General features: G+C 41.8%; 1 protein-coding gene across 2 annotated transcripts in view; it reads right to left on the bottom strand.

Moving 5' to 3' along the window:
• The window catches only part of LOC137295688 (uncharacterized protein AH6.3-like), a 34,907-nt gene extending 11,259 nt beyond the window's left edge, over nucleotides 1-23,648 (bottom strand). Inside the window, exons 1-3 of one of the 2 annotated variants that reach the window (XM_067827171.1) lie at nucleotides 23,492-23,648; nucleotides 22,922-23,107; nucleotides 18,159-18,242 (exon numbers count right to left, since the gene is read on the bottom strand). In XM_067827171.1, coding sequence (XP_067683272.1) covers nucleotides 18,159-18,242; nucleotides 22,922-23,107; nucleotides 23,492-23,582 — 361 coding nt within the window. In that variant the 5' untranslated portion in view covers nucleotides 23,583-23,648. Of the gene's footprint in view, nucleotides 1-18,158; nucleotides 18,243-22,921; nucleotides 23,108-23,188; nucleotides 23,314-23,491 lie in introns of those variants that run through there. The other variant, XM_067827172.1, reaches the window with a different exon arrangement.
• Nucleotides 23,649-24,091: the final 443 nt, after the last annotated feature.

Raw genomic sequence — 24,091 nt, 5'->3', positions numbered from 1 at the left:
TAGTTACAACACGTGTCATATATCAGTTATAACACGTGTCATATATCAGTTACAACACGTGCCATATATCAGTTACAACACGTGTCCTATATCGGCAACGTGCCAACGACATATGCACATGTGTCATGTACTACCAAACTATCGGTAACATAGAAACACACGTCTCTTCTAATAACGACCTACGGGTAACATATATCACAAGGTGTCATGCAATAACGACCTACAGGTAACATAAGAGACACGTGTCTTGTAATAACGACCTACAGGTAACATATACCACAAGTGTCATGCAATAAAGACCTACAGGTAACAGAAGAAACACGTGTCTTGTAATAACGACCTAATGTGGTTCAGAGACTGCGAGACAATATATTCCCTAAAGCACTTTAAAAGTACACTGGTCTATGAGATAGTGAATAAGCGAGGGAGTTCAACTGACTTCGTGGTTTAGTCATCTCTAGGCGTTTGTTTGGCAGAAGATGAACTATCGACTGACACAGTTCAGAGATGTTCATTATGGTGGTGAAGACCGTTAACTGGTATGATGTAGGCACAGACAAAGGGACGCAACTCTCCACATTTCACTGGTGAGATTGTGGGCGAAATGGCTGGTATTGCCCTTTTGATGCAGATCAGAGGGGATGCAGGAATCTTCCAGTATCATAGACTGCAGCTTTGGAAGTGGCTGCTGATTATGTTTCCCACCTGATTACCTCCCATGTCCACACTCCTCTGCTTACCATGCTGGAGTCCTGGGGTCAAACGATTCCTCTTGGTGGAGTAAAAATCCCTCTACAGAAGAAATGTGTAAGTGAGTGAGTTTGGGTTTGTGCTACTCTTAGCAATATTCCAGCATTAGCACAACGGGGGACACCAAAATGAGCTTCACACATTCTACACGTGGAGAATGGAACTCGCGTTGTCGGCGTGACAAGCTATCGCTTTACTCTCTAGGCTACCCCATCTTCCTAAGTTATGACGTTATCAGAACTTGCATACTGCTTGACACACGTTTCCTTTTCGTAAACTTGGGAGGGGGGTGGGGGTTGGAATCTGAAGGTGTAAAATCTAGCTGATACAGTGGATATCCAAAGCCCTTGCAGCCATGGCGACAGAAGACTTATACACATACTACGTTCTGGAAGGACAACATTCATTTAGCGAGCTTTCTGCGACATTTAGCCTTGAGATTCCCTCGGAGCCGATGTTCTCAAAAGCAGATTAATAGAGCAATGTCCATTTATGTTCTCAAAAGCAGATTCATACAGCAATGCCCTTTGAAGCTTTGTGGTTAGGCAGGTAGGTAATGAGTGCACCACCATGTTTGGACATGCGATGTCATCATACCAATTGTGTCATTCGCCGGTTACATTGTACCACATGTGTCATATTTCGGTTGCACTGTGCAATATTGGTCATGTAACATTCCAACCTGTCAAACAGCAATTACAGTGTACAACACAGTCGTTAAATCTGGTTGATACAGTGGATATTCGAAGTCACGTATTGCTGCCAAGGCAGAAGACTTGTACACACACTATGTTCTTAAAATAATGGTACAGCATTCATGTACCCAACCAAGATCGCAGAGCAATGCTGTTCTACTGCTGTTCTGCCTCTACAGTCCATTCCATTTTATTGAGCCTTTTAAAGGGAGTAGACGCTCCAGTGCCAGTGAGAGTGAGTGAGTTTATTTGTACGCCGCTTTTAGCAATATTCCAGCAATATTACGACAGGGGACAATGGAAATGGGGGTCTCAAGCTGTACCAATGTGGGGAATCGAACTTGGGTCTTCGGTGTGACGGGCGTACTCTTCAACCACAAGGTTACCCCATTGCCCACGAATCAAAATTCTATTATATACACTGCTATAAAGCAATAACGCATTATACATGGAAATAACTGAAAATGTATAGAATGTCCTACTTACTTTTTAAATCAGTACATCAAATTGACTCCACTAGCGTTTAAACCTTCAAATCCTCGAATGGTTCATTCTCAGAGCCAGTGAATGTACCAGACTACTCAACTAGGTTTATGGGGTCTGAATGGTGACACAAGGTCACCCAGCCTTTGAGGTTCTGCTCCATGCTGGGCACGTTTAACTCATAGATTTATCAATACCATGTGTCATGCTTCTAAGGCCACATTCCTCTATTGTTTCTTCTTCACAATGCCTCCCAGGTTGATGGCCAGTATAATGTTGTTTTATCACCTTTCCTGACTAGCTACATATCACGACTGCCTGGTGGATATAAACTAGACACCACCTGGCACTGGCCAATAGTGCAAGCCTCCGTGCGAAATGGATGCATTGGTCTACATACATATGGGCACACGTTCATACCAATCATACCATGCTTCAACTCGAATTTCGGATTTTAACCAACAAACAGCGGTTCCTTGCAGCACTAAGGGACACAACTGTGCTTAGCAGTTTGCGGAGCCATATGCGGGTTTGACCCCACATTCATATAATTCATAGGATAGTTATTACTATCAAACGACTTGATATGTGTATACCTGGGTGGGCGGATGTACACAACCACAGCTAATGCTGTGTTGCTATGGCCCAGTGGTTAGAGCGTTCACTCGTCACGCCGAAGACCCTGGTCCGATTTCCCACATGGGTTCTATATGTGAAGTCCATTTGATAATGAAGGACTATTGCTAAAACCAGTGCAAAAACTAAACTCCCTCCCTCTCTCCCTCCCTAATGAATGGTTGAACTGAAAGCGACATATGTCAAATGCCATCCTATACGAACCAGTGCAGTAGCAATATGAGGTAATTTAATCTGTTGTCGGCATATTCGTAGTCTCGAATATAAGACATATTCTATGGAATATCGCAGTCATAAAAGTCAGCAACACCATTTGGCATAAATTCGATTCCGACTGCCCAATCAGACATTTCAAATTGCAATAACTACCTTTGATCGATACGTGGTGATCGCGAGAGCAAATAATAACTGGAAAATACTTTTCTCCACACACACACACACACACACACACACACACACACACACACACACACACACACACACACACACACACACACACACACACACACACACATGCAGGTTACAACCGCCAGGTTTGTTTCAAAATTTGTAGCGCCAAATATACCTTTCCAAAAAGATCTACAGCAAAATGATAATTTTGAAGACAGCACATGGTATTGCTCTATGTCGCACGTCATGTATGAAGGCTCTTGCTCAAAGACGTGAAGCCCTTTTCTGGTGCCGTGATATTGCTGGAATATTGAGGTAAAACTCACTCAGTCCTGTAACAGGTGCGCTTGGATTTGTCGGTAGACAGAATTTCACACATTCGTTTGAAGCGATGCTATGAATAATACCAGTTATTATCCCTCGATTAATTCATAATAACTTCATCTATTGCGAGTCATGTCCTTCCTGATATTTAGCTCAAAAAGTGAACACTGCACATATTTAAACATCGTACTTTAATTCCAGGTTCATTCGAGGACAGTAAAAAATGAAATCTTCCATTTTTAGTTAAGTTTCAATGTTTTTGCAGTGTCAGTGGGTTCTGTTTTTTTTATTCGGCATTTTCTCACAATTTTCAAACGTTCAGGGTTGCTTTAGCAAACTGTTAAAAATGTACTAGCCACACCAAATGGACGGATGATAAGATGCCATAAAGTTCAAATACATAATTGAAAATGATTGCTCGGTGTTTGATTGGCTCTGTGTGGACTGTCCTTGATTGGCAGATAACATAAAAACTGGGTTTGTGTTGCATAGCTGCACTGAACCATATCATTGGCTGTTGTATTGATGCTGCACGAAGAAAGTGATAAATTCCACTAGTACAAAAATTTATGTGACCCATAAAGCGAACTAACTAAGAACGGACAAACCAACGATCGCACATGTATCCGTCCATCTAAGGGAAACAACCCTGCACTGCCAATTACGGAATATGTAGAATGCATACTCAGTTTTAACGATAATAACATTCGCATGCTTCACTGGTAACAGCAGTGACGTTGCTGCCGCATAATACACCTTTTTCAAGAAACTAGATCTAAATGATTTTCAAGCGCAAAAGACATTCCAAATGTTCGACAGTGGTATCACCATCAAGCTGGCTGTGCGCTTGTTGTCAATGCTCCCGCTTGAAAAATCAGATTGATTCGCTCGTGTTATACAGTCTGTATGGTTACCTGGACCATAGTTGTATGAGTGAGTGAGTGAGTGAGTGAGTGAGTGAATGAGATAGTTTTATGCCTTTTAAAGCAATATTCCAGCAAATTCCAGAAATGGGCTTCACACATTAAACTTCAGTGGGGAATCGAACCGGGGTTTTCAGTGTGACGAGCGAACGCTTTAATCACTAGGCTACCCTACCTTCCTGATAGGTGTATGATACTCATCTGTTTTCCTAATAATTCATACACAACTTCCACTGTGGGATTAAATAGTAATACTGTCCATCCGGTTTTCGGAAGGATGTATGTTGAGTCCAGTGTTATTCTTAAATGAACTTTCTGTGGAAATCACAAATTGTGGTAAACATAGAATCCAGTTGTTTTCAGATGTACTTCAAGTTTTATGCTTATATTTTCTGATGATGTAATTCTTGTGTCAAATTCGGTGCCAGCTAGACACATCATAAGCATCTAGGTTAAAAGATACGATAGCATTGAAATAATACACGTAATAGCATATAGGGTATTCCAAGATATCCGCCCGCAAACACCAGTGTATGTTGTTTGGGGTATAAAATAAAGAAGACAGTTTAGCAGCATACAGCTGTTTATAACGTGACACAGACTCGACATAGATTTGTCTATCACATTTACAGTTGCTCGCTTCAACTGCACGCAGAAAGCACCGGCGGTATCACGTGCACTTTTGCATTCACCATCATATCAGTTGTCTCCCTTTGAGATATTATTAGTCAACAACACACTAGATTTACAAAAAATACCAAAACAAAACCTGTCACATGATTGCATAATTGAAGACTGACGTCACCGTTATCAATAAGGAATGAAAAAGGTTAATAACATCTGCTGGTAGCACATCCCAGTTGTGCAGGTATTCTAGCGAACAATTAATGTTCTAACGATATCTATTTTTAGGTGAAAGATTGTAGAAATGTTCATTATTGTTCGATGACAATGGTAACGAGAACGTTATTGGCAGATGTGTCGACTCAACTTGATCGGACTATGTAAAATGATCTAAAAGTTCAAAACCATAGTACGAACAAAGCACACAGTCAACAACACTTTGTCCACTACTGGCGAAACATGTTGTATTACCTCCACCTTTGTCTTGAAATAGACGGTTTTTCAGAAGTTCAATATACGTTTATTGTTCACAGTGTCACGTGACGCACGTTTTTCGATGGCGTCGTCGGTGGCGTATTTAGACCAGCACCAATCGAGAGATACCTCGATTACCATTGACAACGTAATTTTTGTATCGTCACCTAAAAACACCTTGGATAATAATTCTACTACCATCATTTGATCTGATTTGTTAACATCATTTTCCAAAAATAGTAAAAACAAGTTCACCAGCATATGCACTGGAACTTGCCAGTGAATCGAAAACATCACTTTTAAATATGGAAAAGTGATAATCTGGTATACACACATGTATCTGTTGTATGTTGTTACTTTCCGTCGGTATTAGTGACGAAACTCCAGAGACATTCACGGTTGGCGATTATTACAGTTATTCCACCGGAATGTCTAAAGGCACGTTTTTATCTACACTTCGTAAACACTGTTTATCCTTGGAATGATAACTCCTCACATTCACCTAACCACTTCTCCACGAGAGATACAAAGCTGATTTCTTTCAAAGAGGAAATGATTTATTCCAGGCAAATTTTGTTCTTTAGACCTTCTTCATTCCACAGAACAGCATTCCACGTATTATTTACTGCGCGTGGAACTTCGCCACGCCCCTATTTGTTCGAGTCAATATCAGCAGATCGAACAGGAAACGTTTTTTAAGAGAATTAATTCATCTTCAGTATCGTTTAGTCGATAAAGGTTGTTTTCGATTTGGATTTTATCACCTTTAAGAGTGGAGAATTTACCTTCATTCCTGGCCTGGTTCATGAATCCTGTGAGTTTTTGCCTAGTGGACTGTTCTTTCTCCGTGAAATCCTGTGAAATGGAGATGCCGTGTCCTTTAAGAAGATTGGCTGATTGTAGGATCCTTGTCCTGTGCCTAAAGTTGAGACAGGTAACTAGCACCGGTCTGGCACCACGTGTCGCAGACGGCAGGCGAGCAACACGGCCAAATTCTGTTATGTCCTTGATACCCATTTTGTTCTGAATAACATCGAGGGCTTTATTTGTAACGTCTTCGTTTGATTCTCCAAATGTCTCCTCGATGTTGTACAGTATTATGTTGTTCTGTCTTGAGGTGTTGTCTAGATGGTCAATTTTGTTTGTTAAACGTGTCACGGTTGTTTTCAGTTCCTCGTTTTCTTCTGTGAGCGTAACCAAATCTTGTTCTAACATTGTTACTTGGCCGAAAAGTTTTTCGAATTTTTTCTTTGTTTCTCGTCTCAAGTCCCTAATTTCGTTTAACGTTTCAGAATCACAAAGTTCTCCCTCAGTATCTTTATGTGTTCTTGGTCCTGGGTTCGACTCAATATCATTGGAAAGTACGAGTAGCAAAGAAAAGAACACAGCCAGATGAAGACAGGTTCTCAGTCCCCCAAGAACGTGCACACCGCGAACTTGGGCGGCGGCTCGCCTCGCTCCCACCGACATTACGGCCACAAATACATTTAAAAAGCATACAGTTCTGGCTCGAAATGTTTCGTGATCACATCCCATCGTATTTGTATACACTTAAACACATTTCTGAAGTGAAATTACGAGTCCAAACTTACGTAAGGCCACAAAAACACTTCATGAAGCACCGTAGATGTGTACGACGCGCTTTACCGCCAGGTAGCGCCCCCTTTGTCATATATTTGAATATTTCAATACAACCAGAGCCCCGACCTAATGAGTCTATTAAGGGAAATGCGATATTTCACGACGTACACAGTTGGGTGTAATTGTAGGCCAATTAATAATATCATGTTGTGCGTTGTTTGTTGTTTTTTGTCTTTTTTATACACTGGTTATTGATTATTGCAACGATGGCGAAACACGTGTGCGTCGTGTCTGTCAGCTTCAACTTCGGGCTAATATCGGTGAGGTACCCAACTGGCTACCCGACACATTACGCTGCCAAACACTTCTGTTATCTCCTTTGTGCAGAGCATCAGGAAGGGTAACAACAAAATACCTCTTTTAACTGGATGCTCTATCCAGTAAACCATCGAAGCGGTCCTGTGTATTGATAACGGGAATCAGTTAACTTACTGTTGTGACCAGGGTCACAATAGAGTAAGTCTCGCCAGGCGCTACTTCGAAAGCTGGTCCCCAGTTCCGCGTGCCAATGCGTGACGGGTCCCATTTACTTCCAGTACGAGACTTCTGGTGACATGCCTGTATTCAAGGACCAGTTCTGGTTCTAAATTGCGCGACCGCCAAATAAGACTTTCTTAGACCGAACCAAATGTACAACCATCCACGGCTGTCACACCTGTAATAATGGGGGCGGTTAGATTGTAAACATTAACGGTTCACAGCAATGACAGCATTCGGAAAGGTTTGAAATGTTGCTTGTCACCGGAATTACTAAGGTCACGTGAAGTGCTGTTACCCACTCAGGAGCCCTATACCCGGCATGCAGGACCATGGGAACGGCTAGTGACTTGAGACCAAAGATGTTGAAACTGATTTGGCTCCCTTAGTTGACTCTGTCTATCGCTTATGGGTTCTATTCCTGTTTGTCTCGATTCTTTGTTTTAACACGAATAGATAGATTCCTGTTCATGGGTTCAACACAACGGTGAATGTGAACACGGTAGGCAAACGGTAGCGCAGCAGATGACCCGTCTTCTTGTATACGAGCGAAGTGAGCAAAAGTTGGCAACGTATTTTCCTCGTTTCGGTTCGAAAAATATTTTTTATGTCAAAATGAAATATCGCCACCATCAAAGGTATACACCCATTTCTGCACTGGGTTGTGCTCTCACATTTCAGACCCCATGTTGAACAAGTACTCCCGTGAAATATTTTCATTCAACAGAATTGCTGCCGTAAGCTGGCAGCTAGGCGGCTGGTGGAAGTCGCGGTGGCTGAGCGGGCTAGGCGGCTGACTTTGTGTGCTGGCGATTAGGTGCCTGACTCTGAGGGTGCGGGTTCGAATCCCGGATGGGACTCAACCAAAAGAAGTACTAGAATTTGTACTTTACTAAGAAAGTGAAATCCCAAATATGACATATGTTGCATCTGGCAGTATAGTTTAAACATATGGAAATGTTCTCCGGGCTATAGCCACATATGCGGACATAAAGTGTCAAGATCCTAAACAATACGTTTCAAAACGTGACATTCAATAGAGGACAACATGTAGCAGGCAATAATATACAGACCTTGTAAATAGAATGTTTGTCTGGACACCGGCTGGCTTGCTGTGGGAAGTTTAAACACTCACAGAACTGGTTCAATAATCGCTAAACATCGTCCATATACTAGGAGTGTCACCGTGCCGGAATGCATACGCTGTCTGTTAACATTCTCCGTGATCACTATGCACAATAGTGGGTAATTAATTGGATAATGCATGTCAGCAATGCAGATTGGTAATCCGGGATCGTTAGCAGTCCGCTGAACTGGTTTAGCAGTATTTGCTTTGATATGGTATTTGATTAAGGTTAGTGAGTTAGGTGGTTGAGTTCAACGTCGCTTTAATAGTATACCATTATGTGGCAGCTTGATGTGGGAGGGAAAACCGAAGTAATGCAGGCGCTTACCATTTTGATGGAATCAACGAACATAGATGCAGAAAAAACCTAAACTTTAACCAGAGCAAACCTTTATTTGAACCCCGATAGTAGGGTTCGGGTGTGCCAAAGCCACATAACTCTGTAAAGAAACCTGCTCTATATGCGACATGGCCATTTACAATACTGTCAAGATCGTGTGTAACTGGCTATGAATTGTCCTTCTGTGGTAGTACTATTAGCAGGTTCCCACAGATTATACAAGCAAATTCGACTCTAAAAGATTAACAGAACGGCCCAGCAGTACGGTTGAACCCAACAAGGGGTGAGGCTGCACCAATCTAGGGATATTAAAGCTGAACAGAACTATAGACACCTGGAGGGGATAAAACCATTGCTATGGGAACACTGAAGTGGTATACACCAGAAAATAATGAAATGGAAGGCATGAAGGGTCATACACAATAACCCAGAGTATGGCAGTATTGAACAGAGTATGGAAGCCATGAAGGGTCATAAACAGTAACCCAGAGTATGGGAGTATTGAACAGAGTATGGAAGCCATGAAGGAACATACACAATAACCCAGTGTATGGCAGAGTTGAACAGTGTACGGAAGCCACGAAGGGACATACACAATAACCCAGAGTGTGGCAGAATTGAACAGTGTATGGAAGCCACGAAGGGACATACACAATAACCCAGAGTATGGCAGAACTGGCCAGTGCATGGAAGTATTGAAGGGACATACACAATAAACCAGCGTATGGAAGTACTGAACAGTGTATGGAATTATTGACAGGACATACACAATAAAACAGTGTATGGAAGTATTGAAGGAACATACGCAAGAAGACAATGTATGGAAGCACTGAAGTGTCAAACAATATTAGTGTATGAAAGCAATAAAGGGACATGCGGAAAAAGATAATGTTTGGAAGCATCCAAGAGGCATTGAAGATGTCTACAGCAAACATACACCCGTAGTATGGCAGCATGAAAGGGCAATACAGCATTAAATTGTGCACAGATACATTAAAGGGACATACATCAGAAAGCTAATCTCAAAAATTCAATGTATGGAAGCAGTGGAGGGTCACCAACCAGAAAACAATGCATGGATGAAAGTACATGTAAACAGAGTCGGAATAAACACAAAAATGAGTAATATGTCTAATTAACAGATTTTCTGCAACTCTTGAACGAATGCTTCAGGTTCCTTGGCAAAGGTTCTGTACACCTTTTAAAACGTTTCATTTAGTCGGCACAGATAATTCGTTCACCCACCTCGTTCTTTGGGAATCCTTTAGTATACTAGACCAGAAAGAACCTAAACAAATTAACATTAAATATTTCAACACGATCTCGACCTGCGATCGCTTGGCAGTAATATCTGTATTAGATACCTGGTATGCGAGAAAAGATTCAACTTCCATCTTTATTTTGTCTGTTTCAATAGAAACACTCTCTAGACAACAGCAGTAAGATCCCCCGAGCTCAAAGGCTTTTAAACAGAGCGTCTATGCCTGTAATGATTACACAGCCATACACCGGTATGTGCAGGTGCGCCCCGTTCTCTTTTACTCTAGATTTCTAGACAGAAGGACTGGCATAGTAACACAGTGGAAGATGGGCGACCGCCAGCACCAGTGAGGAAGAATACACTAGCTGTGCACTTGATCAACTGTTGTGAAGCTAAGTCGTTGTGCCCTTCCGCGAAATAAAGCCAAACCTACATTAAGGTTCGCGGTGGTGGGAAGTATAGCTGAAATCGGGGACGTCTTGGGATGGGTACAAATGATACGCAAGTAGCAGTGGTGCTCTGCTGATTTGTTTCACGTGACAACAAGTCTTTACGCTAGTCTCAGGAAAACATGACGTCACAGACTGATACCGTACATGATCTCATGCACGTAAGCACATGCACTGTAGTGTGATTATTAGCACCACATAGAGTTGGCACCAGTAGACCCTTAAAGTTCGCTCCAATAAAACCTTATAATTGCCTCAATAACACTCAACTAAATATGGCCATACATATCCCAGCAATACAGACTTACCGTGTCCAACAATAAAACCGTAAGGTTTCCAATAATGTGACTTTACAGTTTCCAACTATGTGGCTTTACAGTTTCCAATAACGTGACTTTACTGTTTTCAACTATGTGACTTTACAGTTTCCAACTATGTGGCTTTACAGTTTCCAACTATGTGACTTTACAGTTTCCAACTATGTGACTTTACAGTTTCCAACAATGTGGCTTTACAGTTTCCAACTATGTGGCTTTACAGTTTCCAATAATGTGACTTTACAGTTTCCAATAATGTGACTTTACAGTTTCCAACTATGTGGCTTTACAGTTTCCAACTATGTGGCTTTACAGTTTCCAATAATGTTACTTTACTGATACCATAAATATAATTTTACAGTTTCCGGTAAAGCAAATACACTTGTGAGGGATCTGATCCAGGTTGGTCACTATAAAGCGTCGCTCAGAATAACAAACAGTCTCCTTTGCTGATCGAACTGTAGAAACAGCTTGACACGTCCATGCACAGAATCAAATGGCGAATGTTCAATGTATGGACAGTCAAATCCCGTGATAATTTCAATCCATGACTAATATGACCAAAGTCAAATATACAGTATTACACATCGCCTGCAGTGGAGCTGGTCGTGATACAAATAGACGGACTGGCAGTATTCATTACAACTTGGTTAAAGTCATTGCGGGCATAAACCACACAAACACGCATACTTGAACCTCACAAAACTTCCGTTCAACCATGCATGACGTTTCCGGGTAAAACGGATAAATACTTTGTCTTTCTGAAACATGATTCTCCTAGTTTATGACAAGTTAACTGACATCCAACAAACAGTTTCAGCTCGATTCGTTGTTACGACTCCAGACACATTTTATGAACAATATTATTAATACATTCTGTGATAAATCAACATACGGAAGGAATACTTATCTACATCATGTGATATAGACCGTATCTACATATCTAGCATGCCATGCACGTGCCGGAACTAATTCTGTGTATTATAATTCATAAATATATTCACTTACGGCTTGAATCAATGATATGTATTAGTTATACTTCAGTGATCATAGCGCTCAACCATTCCTTACAGGCAAGATACAATTACCATGGCAACAAACCATCGCAGTTTCTCTCTCACCCGAACATGTGTGTAACAACAATGCCAGACACAATATATACATTTGAAAAATAACCATACATGGTATTTTAAAGTTATTATATCTTTAGGTCAAAACCTAATTAGAAACGGATTTCCAACTGTTCGTGATCATTGTTGATCCCTTAACTTTACCCTACTAATCAAAAAGATAAAATTCGGAAAAAAATAACTTGTCCTGACGTTTTTTTCTATTCTGTCAATACTTAGATGTCGGGTGCATGTGAAAATTAGACTTGATAAGAATTTACACGCATTCTCAAAACAACGAGTGAATGAGTGAGTGAGTCAATATTATTGTCACATGCATCGGCAATAATTCAGCCACATCATGACTTGATTATTGCATTAAAGACCAATAAAATTTGAAGTTGAAAACTGCCGTCGAAGAACAGTTAAAGTACTAAAGTATCACACATAATAAGTCAAAACTAACATGTCATCACAAAACGAAAGAGAACAAGACAATATTAAACAGTCTATAGATCACCAACAACCAAAGGTAGATCACCACACTTTGTCGACCTGCATGGACCCAAACTGGATTTATACCATTCCTTCAGCCATTGGCGACTGTGCTTAGAACTGACCACAGATTAAAACGGCAACAACGCTATGATTGTGTTGTGAAGCTATAAAAACAGTACTAGGCTGAACAAAATATCGCCGAGACACCGCACATGTATTGTCCAAACACTACAACATCCGCATCAAATACTATTTTCGTGCTTGTTTAATGAGGGGAACTTTCTTTAGGGAGGGATGGTAGAAAGTATTACACAAACCACCTGAAACCTTCATCACAACACTAGGAATACAAACTTCACATGGAAAACACTCTGGCACGTGTACCAGTGCCTAATGCACGATAGAGTATTCAAATGCTGTGAAGCTTCAAGTGAGCAAATACCTTAACTGTTCTTCTGTTTCAGACCATCAGAGGCAGTAATAACTCGCTCTTGGTATTCGTTGGGATTTGAATTCATGCATTAGGCGGGCGCACTGCACTTGCGTTTAGTCTCTGACTGATACTATCTGACAAAGTCAAGTCTAAGTAAACTTATCCTCAGTACTTTTCGTCACACTCCACTACCGAGTCTAACAAAACCTTATGGGAGGTCGCGTCAGGTAACCTTTGAGACTGACCAATCAGAACACAGCTTACCAAATCGCGAAAGTGCACATTCACACATACCCTTTGAACTTTTTATCTCGAAAAGGTTCGTACAGGAACGATTCCCAATGTTACTTAGCGTACGCTCGCTTCCGGGTGATGCACACAGCGTACGTACAACCATGACAACGGTGAGTAAACAGTCGCTGAAAACTGTGTTTTGGGCAGTATTCAAGGATGTTATCGAATGGTAAATTAGCTAATTGTAATCGTGTCAACAGAAACCCCAAAGCGTATATATTGTAGGTCAAATAACTGTGTTATATGCGGATTTTTGTTTGTGAAGAGATAGGTGTCAGTGTATATTTTGAAAATCCCTCCGATCCCTAACTAGTAGCCGTTGTCTGGTTGGTTAAATCTACTGAACGGTCTCGCGTTTGATTGGACAGTCATTGGTCGCTTAAAGGTAACCTGACGCGACCTTCTACTAGGTTTTGTTACCCTCAGTGGTGGAGTGTAACGAAATACACTGAGACGAAGTTTACTTAGACTGAGACAAAGTCCAGCCTGCTGTTAAAGCAATGAAAATATATAACGAGGTCTGTAACAGTATTCATTTAATCTAGACTCTCTAACTCTTGTAGAATTCCATGGGTTGTATTGGGTATTTGTGTTTCGGAGTCCGGGTGACAGCAATCTAAGCTGTACTGGATAATCCTAAGCTATTTCCAGATTAATGCAATGATTTTGGATGTACGCAGAGCTTTGTAGTTATCCTGATATAACTTCAAGATAGCGCACAGGCTGTGCCGTTATCAACACGATCTACTTGAGTTATCCTCTCGCTTTTATGTACCCTGGCATGCGAATAATCAACTCGACAACATACATGCTCATAAACACAACGCTGACAACGACGTTACTGCTATTCCATACTGGGACAGAGATGCTGTACCGAACGTCTCACTCCGCAACAATGGCCGCGTGGTCGCATCTGTTGCTCCTGATAATGGCAGCACTGTCGGCCCGGCAACCGGCCATTGATGATTCAGATACTGTCATGGGGCCACAGGAAATCGTATTACAAATAGCTTTCCACTCTGATAAACTTTCCATCATCGACCAGTGATCCCGACCTCACAATACATGACGCGGTCATATTGTAACTGTCATGAATATAGGTGCCATGTTTTGCCGCTATACATACATACAATTTATGCAAGGTTGCAAGAATGGATTTTTATGACACGTATTGCTGCATATGGTGCTTATGGATATAGTAGCTACAAGGCATATATGCCATTTATATAATATTGCTACAGTGACTGTATATGTCGTATACTTTTGCTGGAATGGTTGTTTTGCGTGCGTGTATAGTTGCAACAAATATACGCGATTTTACAATGTTGCTGCAACTTATGTACATCCCGTGTTTATATTACACGTAACAGACACATCATCCCTGTATAAATGCACATGGTTGCAATTTCGCGAGAATGTATATGGTTCCAACTGTAAATATAAAAATATGTTGCATGTACATAGTTGTTATGAAGAACTAATGTAAGTCTTACTAACACGACTAGCCCAGTGAATATATGTTATACCTACAACTCATACATTTCTTTCTAAACTATAAATATGTATGCTTGTATTTATTACTGGGAGTTAAGAAAATATGCAGAGAGACACGTACACACACACGCGTGTCCCCCGCCGTAATATTGATGGAACATTGCTAAAAGCGACCTAACTAAATTCACTCACTCGATCTAAACCTAACCAGCACTTTATAGAACAAAAACTACAAGGTTATAGCTGAGTCAGAAAAGTAACACGAAACTAGGCTAATTGACGTCACTGACAATAACAGTTAATTTAGCATAGACAAAACTAAAACGTCTCCTTGTACCAATACAGCACCCGCTAGCGCCGAATAAAACAATTTTCCGTTATCAGATTAAGGTCCAGATAGGACACCGTGTGAAGAATCACGGATTGTTTATTGATTACGGCAGCATTATTACACCTGTCAGCGGGGCACCGTAACCTGTCGGGTCTAGACCACACCAACCAGTGATTGATGTAATGAGAAACGTCCTAGGGGAACGACGACAGGCAATTATACGACTTTGACCCATCGATTCATAAGTCAAGTCTTACGACCAGCTTGGTTTCTGGGCTTCATTTCAATCCTTATTCTCCCAGTGTAAGTTTCAACGACATGAACGACGCAGACAACTATACTACACTACTGCTTCGTTCGCGACTTACAATGTTCAAACGACGTTAATGCCATTGTCGAGAATAGTCACCGGGAATCAGTCAGATACAGATATGATGATCGTACAGGTGCGAAATCAATAGAACAATTTACATTTGATAAGACAGATAACATGAAATCAATCATTAACACTAAACAAATGAATAAACACCTTATCCCATAACTCAAACCTGTCTATTTTTGTGTTATTGTGCTATCTAGCTGTATTAAAATATGACAAAATGGGAATGTGAATACAGTCGGTTGCAGCTGTAGCTGACAACAATAACATTTACAAACGCACAGCTCGGTAGACAGATGTTTCCAATCATTCGCTAACCACTTTTCAGAACCAAATAAAACTGTTCCACTTACGCGATTTCAACGTATCCTTTGAGACAGATAATCCGTGACGTCACAGTATCCTGCGCTTCGTCTCGAGTGTAAGCTCGAACGCCGACAGTAAGTATATATACAAACAGTTTACACACAGTATACTTAAAGCTTCACCTGTGTGAGGTCACACCTGCGATCGGTCCACGCAGGATTGAGCCAAGAATCGATTCCCGTGTGCATGGAGAAATGTGGTCGTTCTGAACCGCCTACAGCAGGAAGAGCTTGTGGGGAAGAGTGAACCATTTGGACCAATTTTTGACCAGTCCGTCCAGCTTAACGTTTCACTTCCCCCATCTCTGGAAGCTGGCACCAGTGAGAAGTGAGATTATTAACTACATGCGTTCACTGAAACGCTTTTTGGTTGTATATACGCTTCGGAATTGTAATTACTTATTTGCAAAAATGCACACGCTATAGTGTTATCGATAGCTTTCACTGCGACCTACTAGTTGTGTCATTATAGCAGGAATATATAGTATGGAGGACACAGGATGGATTTCACTCCACTAAATTGTACACTACGGGCCCTTCGTAAGAGGTGATTGGCAGGATCATGCGACATCCGGGCAATTATGTATGCCGTTAAAGGGCAGCAGAAAGACTCGTGTCGGTATGCTGTTTTAACGAAGGCTGACACTGGCTCGTCGGGACGAGGTCTGTTGTAATGACATGGAATCAAAATTTCTGTTTGTTTTGACATATTTACTCTTTTCCGTTATTAATACAAATGAATAAAACTCCGTAATTTCAGTTTTTGACTGGAATGTGAGTGAGTAGCTCTTTATGCCGCTTTCAATTCAGTGATATTGTATTTAACGGCAAGCCATGCGATAGTAAGAACTGGATCCACAAAACTGAGCACACGAGGACAGAACCCAGTCTTCGGTGTAACGAGGACTGAACCCAGTCTTCGGTGTAACGAGGACTGAACCCAGTCTTCGGTGTAACCATTTAGCAACTCCATCGCTTCTTAATTGAAGGAGTCGCTTTCCGTTGAAAATAAGATTTTGGGGGCACAGAACGTGGTTAAAAAAGAGACGGTGTGAGTTTTTTTTTATAGAAAAGTCGTCGTTTTGCACTGACCGTAAAAGGTGTACACAGAACATTGACGTGGCTGTCTAATGGAGGGTGTGTGGTTTTATGCTGAATGATCGTCGTTGTACACTGAAAGTGGCAGTATCTGTCGTATACAGAACATGGGTGTGGCTGAACAACGGAGGACACGTGGCTTTACAGTGAAGTCGGGTGTGGTTTTGATACTGGAGGTACGTCATTGTTGTATATACAATCAAGCCTCCGGTTCCTGTTTGTATACATGATGGTTGTACACTAGGCAAAGGTGTTGTATAATGTGGGACGTGGATGTACAGAGAATTTGGCCGTGGTTGTATGATTAAGGAAGTGTGAGCGTGTCGTGATTGTATGGAGTTTAGTTTTATGCCGTACTCAGCAGCAGGTCCTGCTGTATAGTGGCGGTTTGTAAGTAATTGAGTCTACACCAAACAATCCAGCCATCAACAACATGAGCATCGATCTGCGCAATTGGGAACCGATGACATGTGCCAACCAAGTCAGTGAGCCTGACCACCCGATCCCGCTAGTCGCCTATTACGACAAGCATAGTCACCTTTTGTGGCACGCATTTGGGTTGCTGAAGATATATCGGAAATTGTATGGCCTCTGCACTTAATTCAGCACCCATGTACGTTTGCAATCACAGGTTTTCAACACGTACAAAAAACATGACTTTTTCCTGACCCGCAAGATGCACTGACCCATCCAAAATGACAACATGATCGGAATCCATGTTGAGTTTATGATGGTTATTACTCATTTCATAAAACACTGATTCAAACAAAACCCAGGTTTGTACAAGTAAGTACAAGACCCTGGAATGTTTCATGTTGAATGTGAACATTCAAATGTCATTTCGCGTGTCTTAAGTCAATACAAATAGCATACATGACTGTAAGACACCAGCACTCTCCTCCTCATGCCTCATGTCGGTCTCCTGTTCCTCTGAAGGGACAGGCTACGCCATCCTTCGTGTACAGCGGCGTTCGGTGGATCAGGTTCTATTCCTACTTAGGAAGATATGACAGGAGTAACCTCTGTGGCAAGAGAATGGTTCCATACAGGAGGATCGCTTTTGTTGCACACGGCGATGAAGGGTGTCGCAGATATGTTCCAAATGGGTTTAGATCGGGGCTCATTCTGGGGCTGCTTAAGTACGTTCTCTGTGTATACTAGTATATATGAATGGCCGCAGCTGTGCGACAGCAGGAACACAAAGCTGGTATGCAGATGCAATAAAAGACAACAAAGTGCCGCCTTACCGTGCCCGCTGTCGTCCCTTGTGGACAGTAAACCAAGCTTCTTGCTCTTCCCTTCTGTCTTCTTCGCATTCTTCTTGTTCTTGACTACAAAGAGAGAAAAATATTTCAGGGAAACAGCATGTGCATGGTCCAGATAAACCAGTGGTCAACGTTAAGAACAACGCCGGGGTAAGGGACACAATCAACATCCGGCCGGTTCATCAAACCTGACCACCCGATACCCTGCATGTACTGGAAATTCCAGTACTTAGGCCCACGCGAAATTTAACCCATGGGTCAAAATACATGATTTGTTTCCGTATCCATGGGGTTAAATTTGGATTTAAATCTTGGGTGTTTAGAGTGACTTCCCTTTCCAAATGGAGAGACTGTGATGCTCTAGATACTCGCTGTAGAGACTAGTCATTGTATTGGATGTCAGCCAGTGATCTCAACCCTAATAAATTGTGTTGTGCAATTTTCAATTTTGAATTTATGGACCAGTTTTCTGATTACATTTCCATTCTTTTCTCATCACTTTTATCAGAATACTATGCATTATTGTGCATACGCCCCGGGCTTAAATACGGGAGTTCTCGGTATCACCTTAGAGAATACATTAGGTACTGGGTACATAAAAATTATATTTCAACCCGGAAACATCCACCCAACAACAAAATACAAAGTCCATTGTCTAGTCGTTCCCGATGTTTCCGGATATTTCAAATCCGATACTCGGTGATAAGTTTACGTGCACGGATGTACATTGACAAAAACAAAGGTAACACTGGTTTGACAGAAAAAAAACCCAACCAAACAACAACAACAACAACAACAACAACAAAACCCCAAAACAAACAAACCGAAAAACACCTTCAAAATAGAGTAGGTTCCGTTTTAAAGTTTTATCCACATTGACAAGTGTCCGGATTAATCAATAACAACGACAGCTGTCCGAAATCAGGGTCACGAAACTATTTGTGTTACGATGAACCTATAGAAACAACAGTTCAACCAAGCGTACTGACGTGCACGAGAAAGTACACACTTGGTGCTTCGGGATTATTTTCCCCAAGACAACGGAAATAGTCTGTTAAAAAGGCAGGGAAGTACAGGTGGTGATGAACTCTCAAAACAATCATTATTATCATATCAACATTAATTGACTGCGATAATGACTCTGTTTTTTTTTTCAATCGTAAATTGAAAATGAAGTTCCCCTACTGCTTTTAAAAGCATATTTTCAGAAACATTGTGTTCATTTTGATACAACACTACATCTCAAGACTGTATTCTCGATATATATGGTCACTGCTTTTGTCTAGATGAAAACATTTACGACGATATGGAAGTACTTGTATAAAATATATATTTCCAGTGACATTACAAAACATCAAGACATATGACTTGACATGGATATAAATGAAGATAAAAGACATAGGCTGACAATCATGTTACGCATACATTTGGACAACATGTCAACTTCGATTCATGACTCATGTAACCAAAGGACATAATATAAAAGCGAAACAGTTTAACTCAGTTATTCTATATCGTTTTGATTTTATTAAATTTTTAACAACACGAAATCTGAACAGAACACCCGACTGCTGTAACATAAACTCGTTGTTCCAGCAGAGCAACAGAATGAGACCGTTAAACACGATCTACAAAAAAAAAGGGCAAAGTAACGGCGACTGACCTTATACACTACAAGGAGGATCTCCGGCAAACCAGGAGTTACTCAATGGCGAGCTATATATACCCGAGATAGCCCGTCCAGATTTGAAAGCAAGTGGATACCTGCTTTACCAGTTTGACTTTAACAATAGACTTAACACATGCTGGCTATGATATACTAGTCTGATGATTGGTAGCAAGGCTGGCTAGTCAAAGGAAAACTAAGTCAGTTAATTGGAGATTAAAAATGCCCGAGGAATGTTACAGTTGCTGATTTGTTTCGTTAATTATTTTGGGCCAGTCAGCCGTGACCGAGGGGCAATACCCCACACAGATAAATGGCCCCTGTTTGGATAAAATGGAGCTATGACGTAACATGTATTTGTCTACAGTAGCTGTTTTACCGGTTGCGGCACCCTGCATCTTACAGCGCTCGATAGTATTATCTGGGTTCTTGGTGAGTGAGTGGGTGCACTCAGCAGTATTACAGCTGTTTGGATGCGGTCTGTAAATAATCGAGTCTAGACCAGACAATCCAGTGATCAACAACATGGACATCGACCTACGCATCTGACACGTTATGGAATATTTGTGCATTTAAAAAATTATTGACAAATGTAGAAATTGTGGCTGTAATACAGGTGGTCACTCCCGAAAGATTTTTCGCAAACTTTGACCAGCAATGAAATGACTATGAAGAAGCCGACATTGTTCTTGAACCCAGTTTTAAAACTGGGGACGGTGGGGGTATCTTAGTGGTTAAAGCGTTCGCTCGTCACGCCGAATACCCAGTCTCGCTTTCCCACATAGGTACAACGCGTGAAGCACAGAGTCCCTGCCGTGATATTGCTGGATTATTGCTAAAAGCGGCGTAAAACTAAACTCACTCACTAGTTGGTAAGTTCCATTTCACACACCGCTCTAAGATATCTTTGGCAATGTCCCTAAACAAACCTTAAAGAAAATGGAACGCATTATTTATGGCTGTAGATGGTAGATTGGTATGGCAGTAATTTCCACTAGTTAAGTATTCTCCGTTCAACTATTGAATCTGTAGACAGCTTTTGACGGAATGTGTCAAACAGCTCGAAAATGTCGTTCAGTATGCCTCGCGATAACCTTTTCAATATTACGTGATCAGGAAGTCTATTCCAACTGTAGCTTTCCTGATCATTCCATTCGTAAGCAACTCGTACTATTCCGGGAAAAGCAGCGACTCCATTTGCCACCAATCGCCCCTTTCCGAAACTTCCCGAAGACTTGTCTCGGGATAACAGCCACGCTTATCCAAGTTATGTGCGGAAAAAGCCACAAGGCAAACAAATATTCGGCAGTGAGATCCTTCTGAAATATTTCAAATTCTGGAACACTTTCAAAAGTGTATATAGCAACTGACGGGTAAAAGAAACTAGACCAACATTTTAAGTTCGATGTTTTTAATTTTTTTTATACCGAATTTTGTTTCCAAATTACAAAAGCATATCACCCAAACACAGCACACCACTCTGATCCCAAGTGAAATGAAAATGCATTGATTGCCGCCAAAAAATGTTTTAATGGTAAAAAGTGTAATGCACATGCACCACAAGATCGCAGTGCTAATGGGTATAACACCCCTGCCCTGAGTACCCCAAAGACCATAAGGAAGACGATTACATCAAGTGGCATCCCGAGACTAATAGCAGAACAGCGCGAGAGGGCGACTGGCACCCTCCAGCTTGGAGCCAGGCGCCATCATGTGGCAAGGATCACCGGCTGCAACACTAGCAAGGCTCCAGACAAGACTGAGATGAACAGGTGTTACTGTCGACAGGCCAAGGACCGACAGGCCACGAGTTACCACTAACAATTGAGATCGGTACATGTGCTTATTGCATTTACGTAATAGCTTCGTCACTGTGACGTGACGTCAACAGCAGCAGCAGCATCATCGAATCATGTGGTCAGACGACGTACAGTTAGTAGACGACAAGAGATTATGGTATTCGTGTTTATCGACCCTTCCGTGTTATGACCTTGACCCCTCCTCATCGACGTCACCGACTCTTGTTTGCCCGTTCTGTGCAGTTGCAGCACTTACAGAATCGAAATTGGCAACGGATTCTCGTTATTGATGAAAGGCGTTCCAGTTATTCAGAGCTGATGGTCGGGTTCGAGCCTACAGCTGTAGAAGGGAGAGAACTGCTGTACTAAAGAGACAGTTCCATTTGGTGAGGAAATGGGGAAATGGGGTGTTATGCAGAGATTTGACAGCTTATTGCTTTTGACGCAAATTCAGCAGCCCAGTGTTACACTGATCAACTTTTACGTCCTGTTGTACTCCTGTTTCTACAGCAACGTAATGCCAGACCTCATACTCCCAGGATGGTTCAGAACTTTCTTCAGCTGAAAAATGTTAATGTTCTACCATGGCCGGTTCGATCCCCAGACCTTTCTTTCTTTTCTTTTCTTCTTTCACCAACTTAACACCTCTTGGACCACCCAGACCTACATACCTACACAATTACAACCAAAAAAAATAGAAAAACTCACACCCCCATCTAAAATATTTGATTAATGGCCATAACAAATTGCAGTTTCAACATGTAGAGACGTCAAATAGATATACAGGACATTGCAAATATGATCACAGGGTGGTCTGTAAAATAATTGGTCTAGACCACACAATTCGGTGATCAAACAGCATGAGCACCAGTGTATGTCAAACAGGACTGACCAGGAGAGCTAAGAGGTGCGTCCAACCGCCCCGTTAAGCCTAATAAAAACACATGAAATAAATCCATTGTGTAACTAAAGATTTCATAAAAATAACGGTTAGCCTAGTGTCCATAATACGTAGTACTACTCACATAGTTCATGGTTTCTGTTAGTGAATGAAATCACGCTTCCCTGCTGTATTCTGATTCACACCTCTTGTTTACAATTTACTATGACTTGTGAGAGGATCACACGCGCCAAAACGCAGCCCACATGTTCGGTGCCAGTGGAATTCCAGGAATGGCAACACGAGAGCGTTGCACACAGCACGTGGCTCCTCCAAGCCCGCGTGAACATGTGAGTGCGCCATTTTACCAGCCACGTGTCAGAGACTTGAATTTACTTACCATTATTCTTTGACTTGGGTTTCTTTTTTCGGTTTCTTCTTCTCCCACCTACAATAAGCGCGCCCAGGTCGTTGTCAGGTAACAGTGCCTTGTTGATTGCATTTTGTAGCTTTTCTTTGAGGGGCTGGCGCATTTCAGTCTTCACTGGCCGCGAGGCGAGCTTGTTAGTATAGCTGCATGGTGTTCCTAGAACAAATCACATTTCACATATCATCTAAACGTAATTTACTGCAAGTCCAACGAACATTGAACTCGTTGACAACTTACCGGTTTAAACCAGACTTTACTGTTATATTCCCGACGCTAAAACCCTTAGTTTTACAGACACACCATTCCTCTCTCGAACCTCAACTTGTAACGTTTCCTTCAAGGTCGCGCTGAAAGGTTATGACGTCACGTCCGAGTTGTGATTCACCCACATGGAAGGAAGTGCATTTCTTATCACTCATTTATAAACATCAGATAACAATGCCAGCATCCACGCGACGTCAAGGCCAAATATGGCACCCCTACCCGGTAATACCGGAACGGTGGCGGAGGGTTCACCCCCTGATCCCCTGTCCCTCTCACCTGAAGCCGGGCGTAATATTTTCTGCAGCAGTCCAAGAAAGTGTGTCTTGTAACGTTCGTGCAGGAGTCCTTGTATTCGGAGCTCATTCATGCCAAGGGCAGGTGCCAAGTCTCGTGGTGTCTCACGTAGTCTCGTATCAGTTTACACCTGTGTTTTGTCGTTGCATCAGGCATGCCGTTGGTTCTATCTGCGTGAAATTAACATGCACACGTGCTTTCAAGCACGCAAGTTACCTCCCTTTCCAGTTCCGCAAAATGTATTTGCTCTTGAACGCCGCATTGCATTTTTGTTTATGGTATGTGTATGGCGGCGGTCTCCAAATAATCGAGTCTGGAAGAGAAAACCTCTGGTTGATATCATGAGCATCGACTTATGCAACTGTGATACAATGACATGCCTCAACCAAGTCATCGAGCCTGTCGACCTGATTCCTGCAGTCGTTGTGACGTGACGTGACGTGACGTGAGCAGCAACAGTCCAAGTGTTGAGCGTCAAGATTCACACATTCGATACCACCCAGTTTAGGAGATCAGTGTAACCAAGAACACGTGCAACATATAGTAACACTGTGTTATGGAACACGTACAGCTTTAAGGGTG

This window comes from Haliotis asinina, chromosome 9, assembly GCF_037392515.1.
Source record: "Haliotis asinina isolate JCU_RB_2024 chromosome 9, JCU_Hal_asi_v2, whole genome shotgun sequence".
Taxonomy (NCBI): domain Eukaryota; kingdom Metazoa; phylum Mollusca; class Gastropoda; order Lepetellida; family Haliotidae; genus Haliotis; species Haliotis asinina.
Note: the sequence above shows the minus strand (reverse complement) of the source record. Positions and strands in the feature narration are given on the sequence as shown.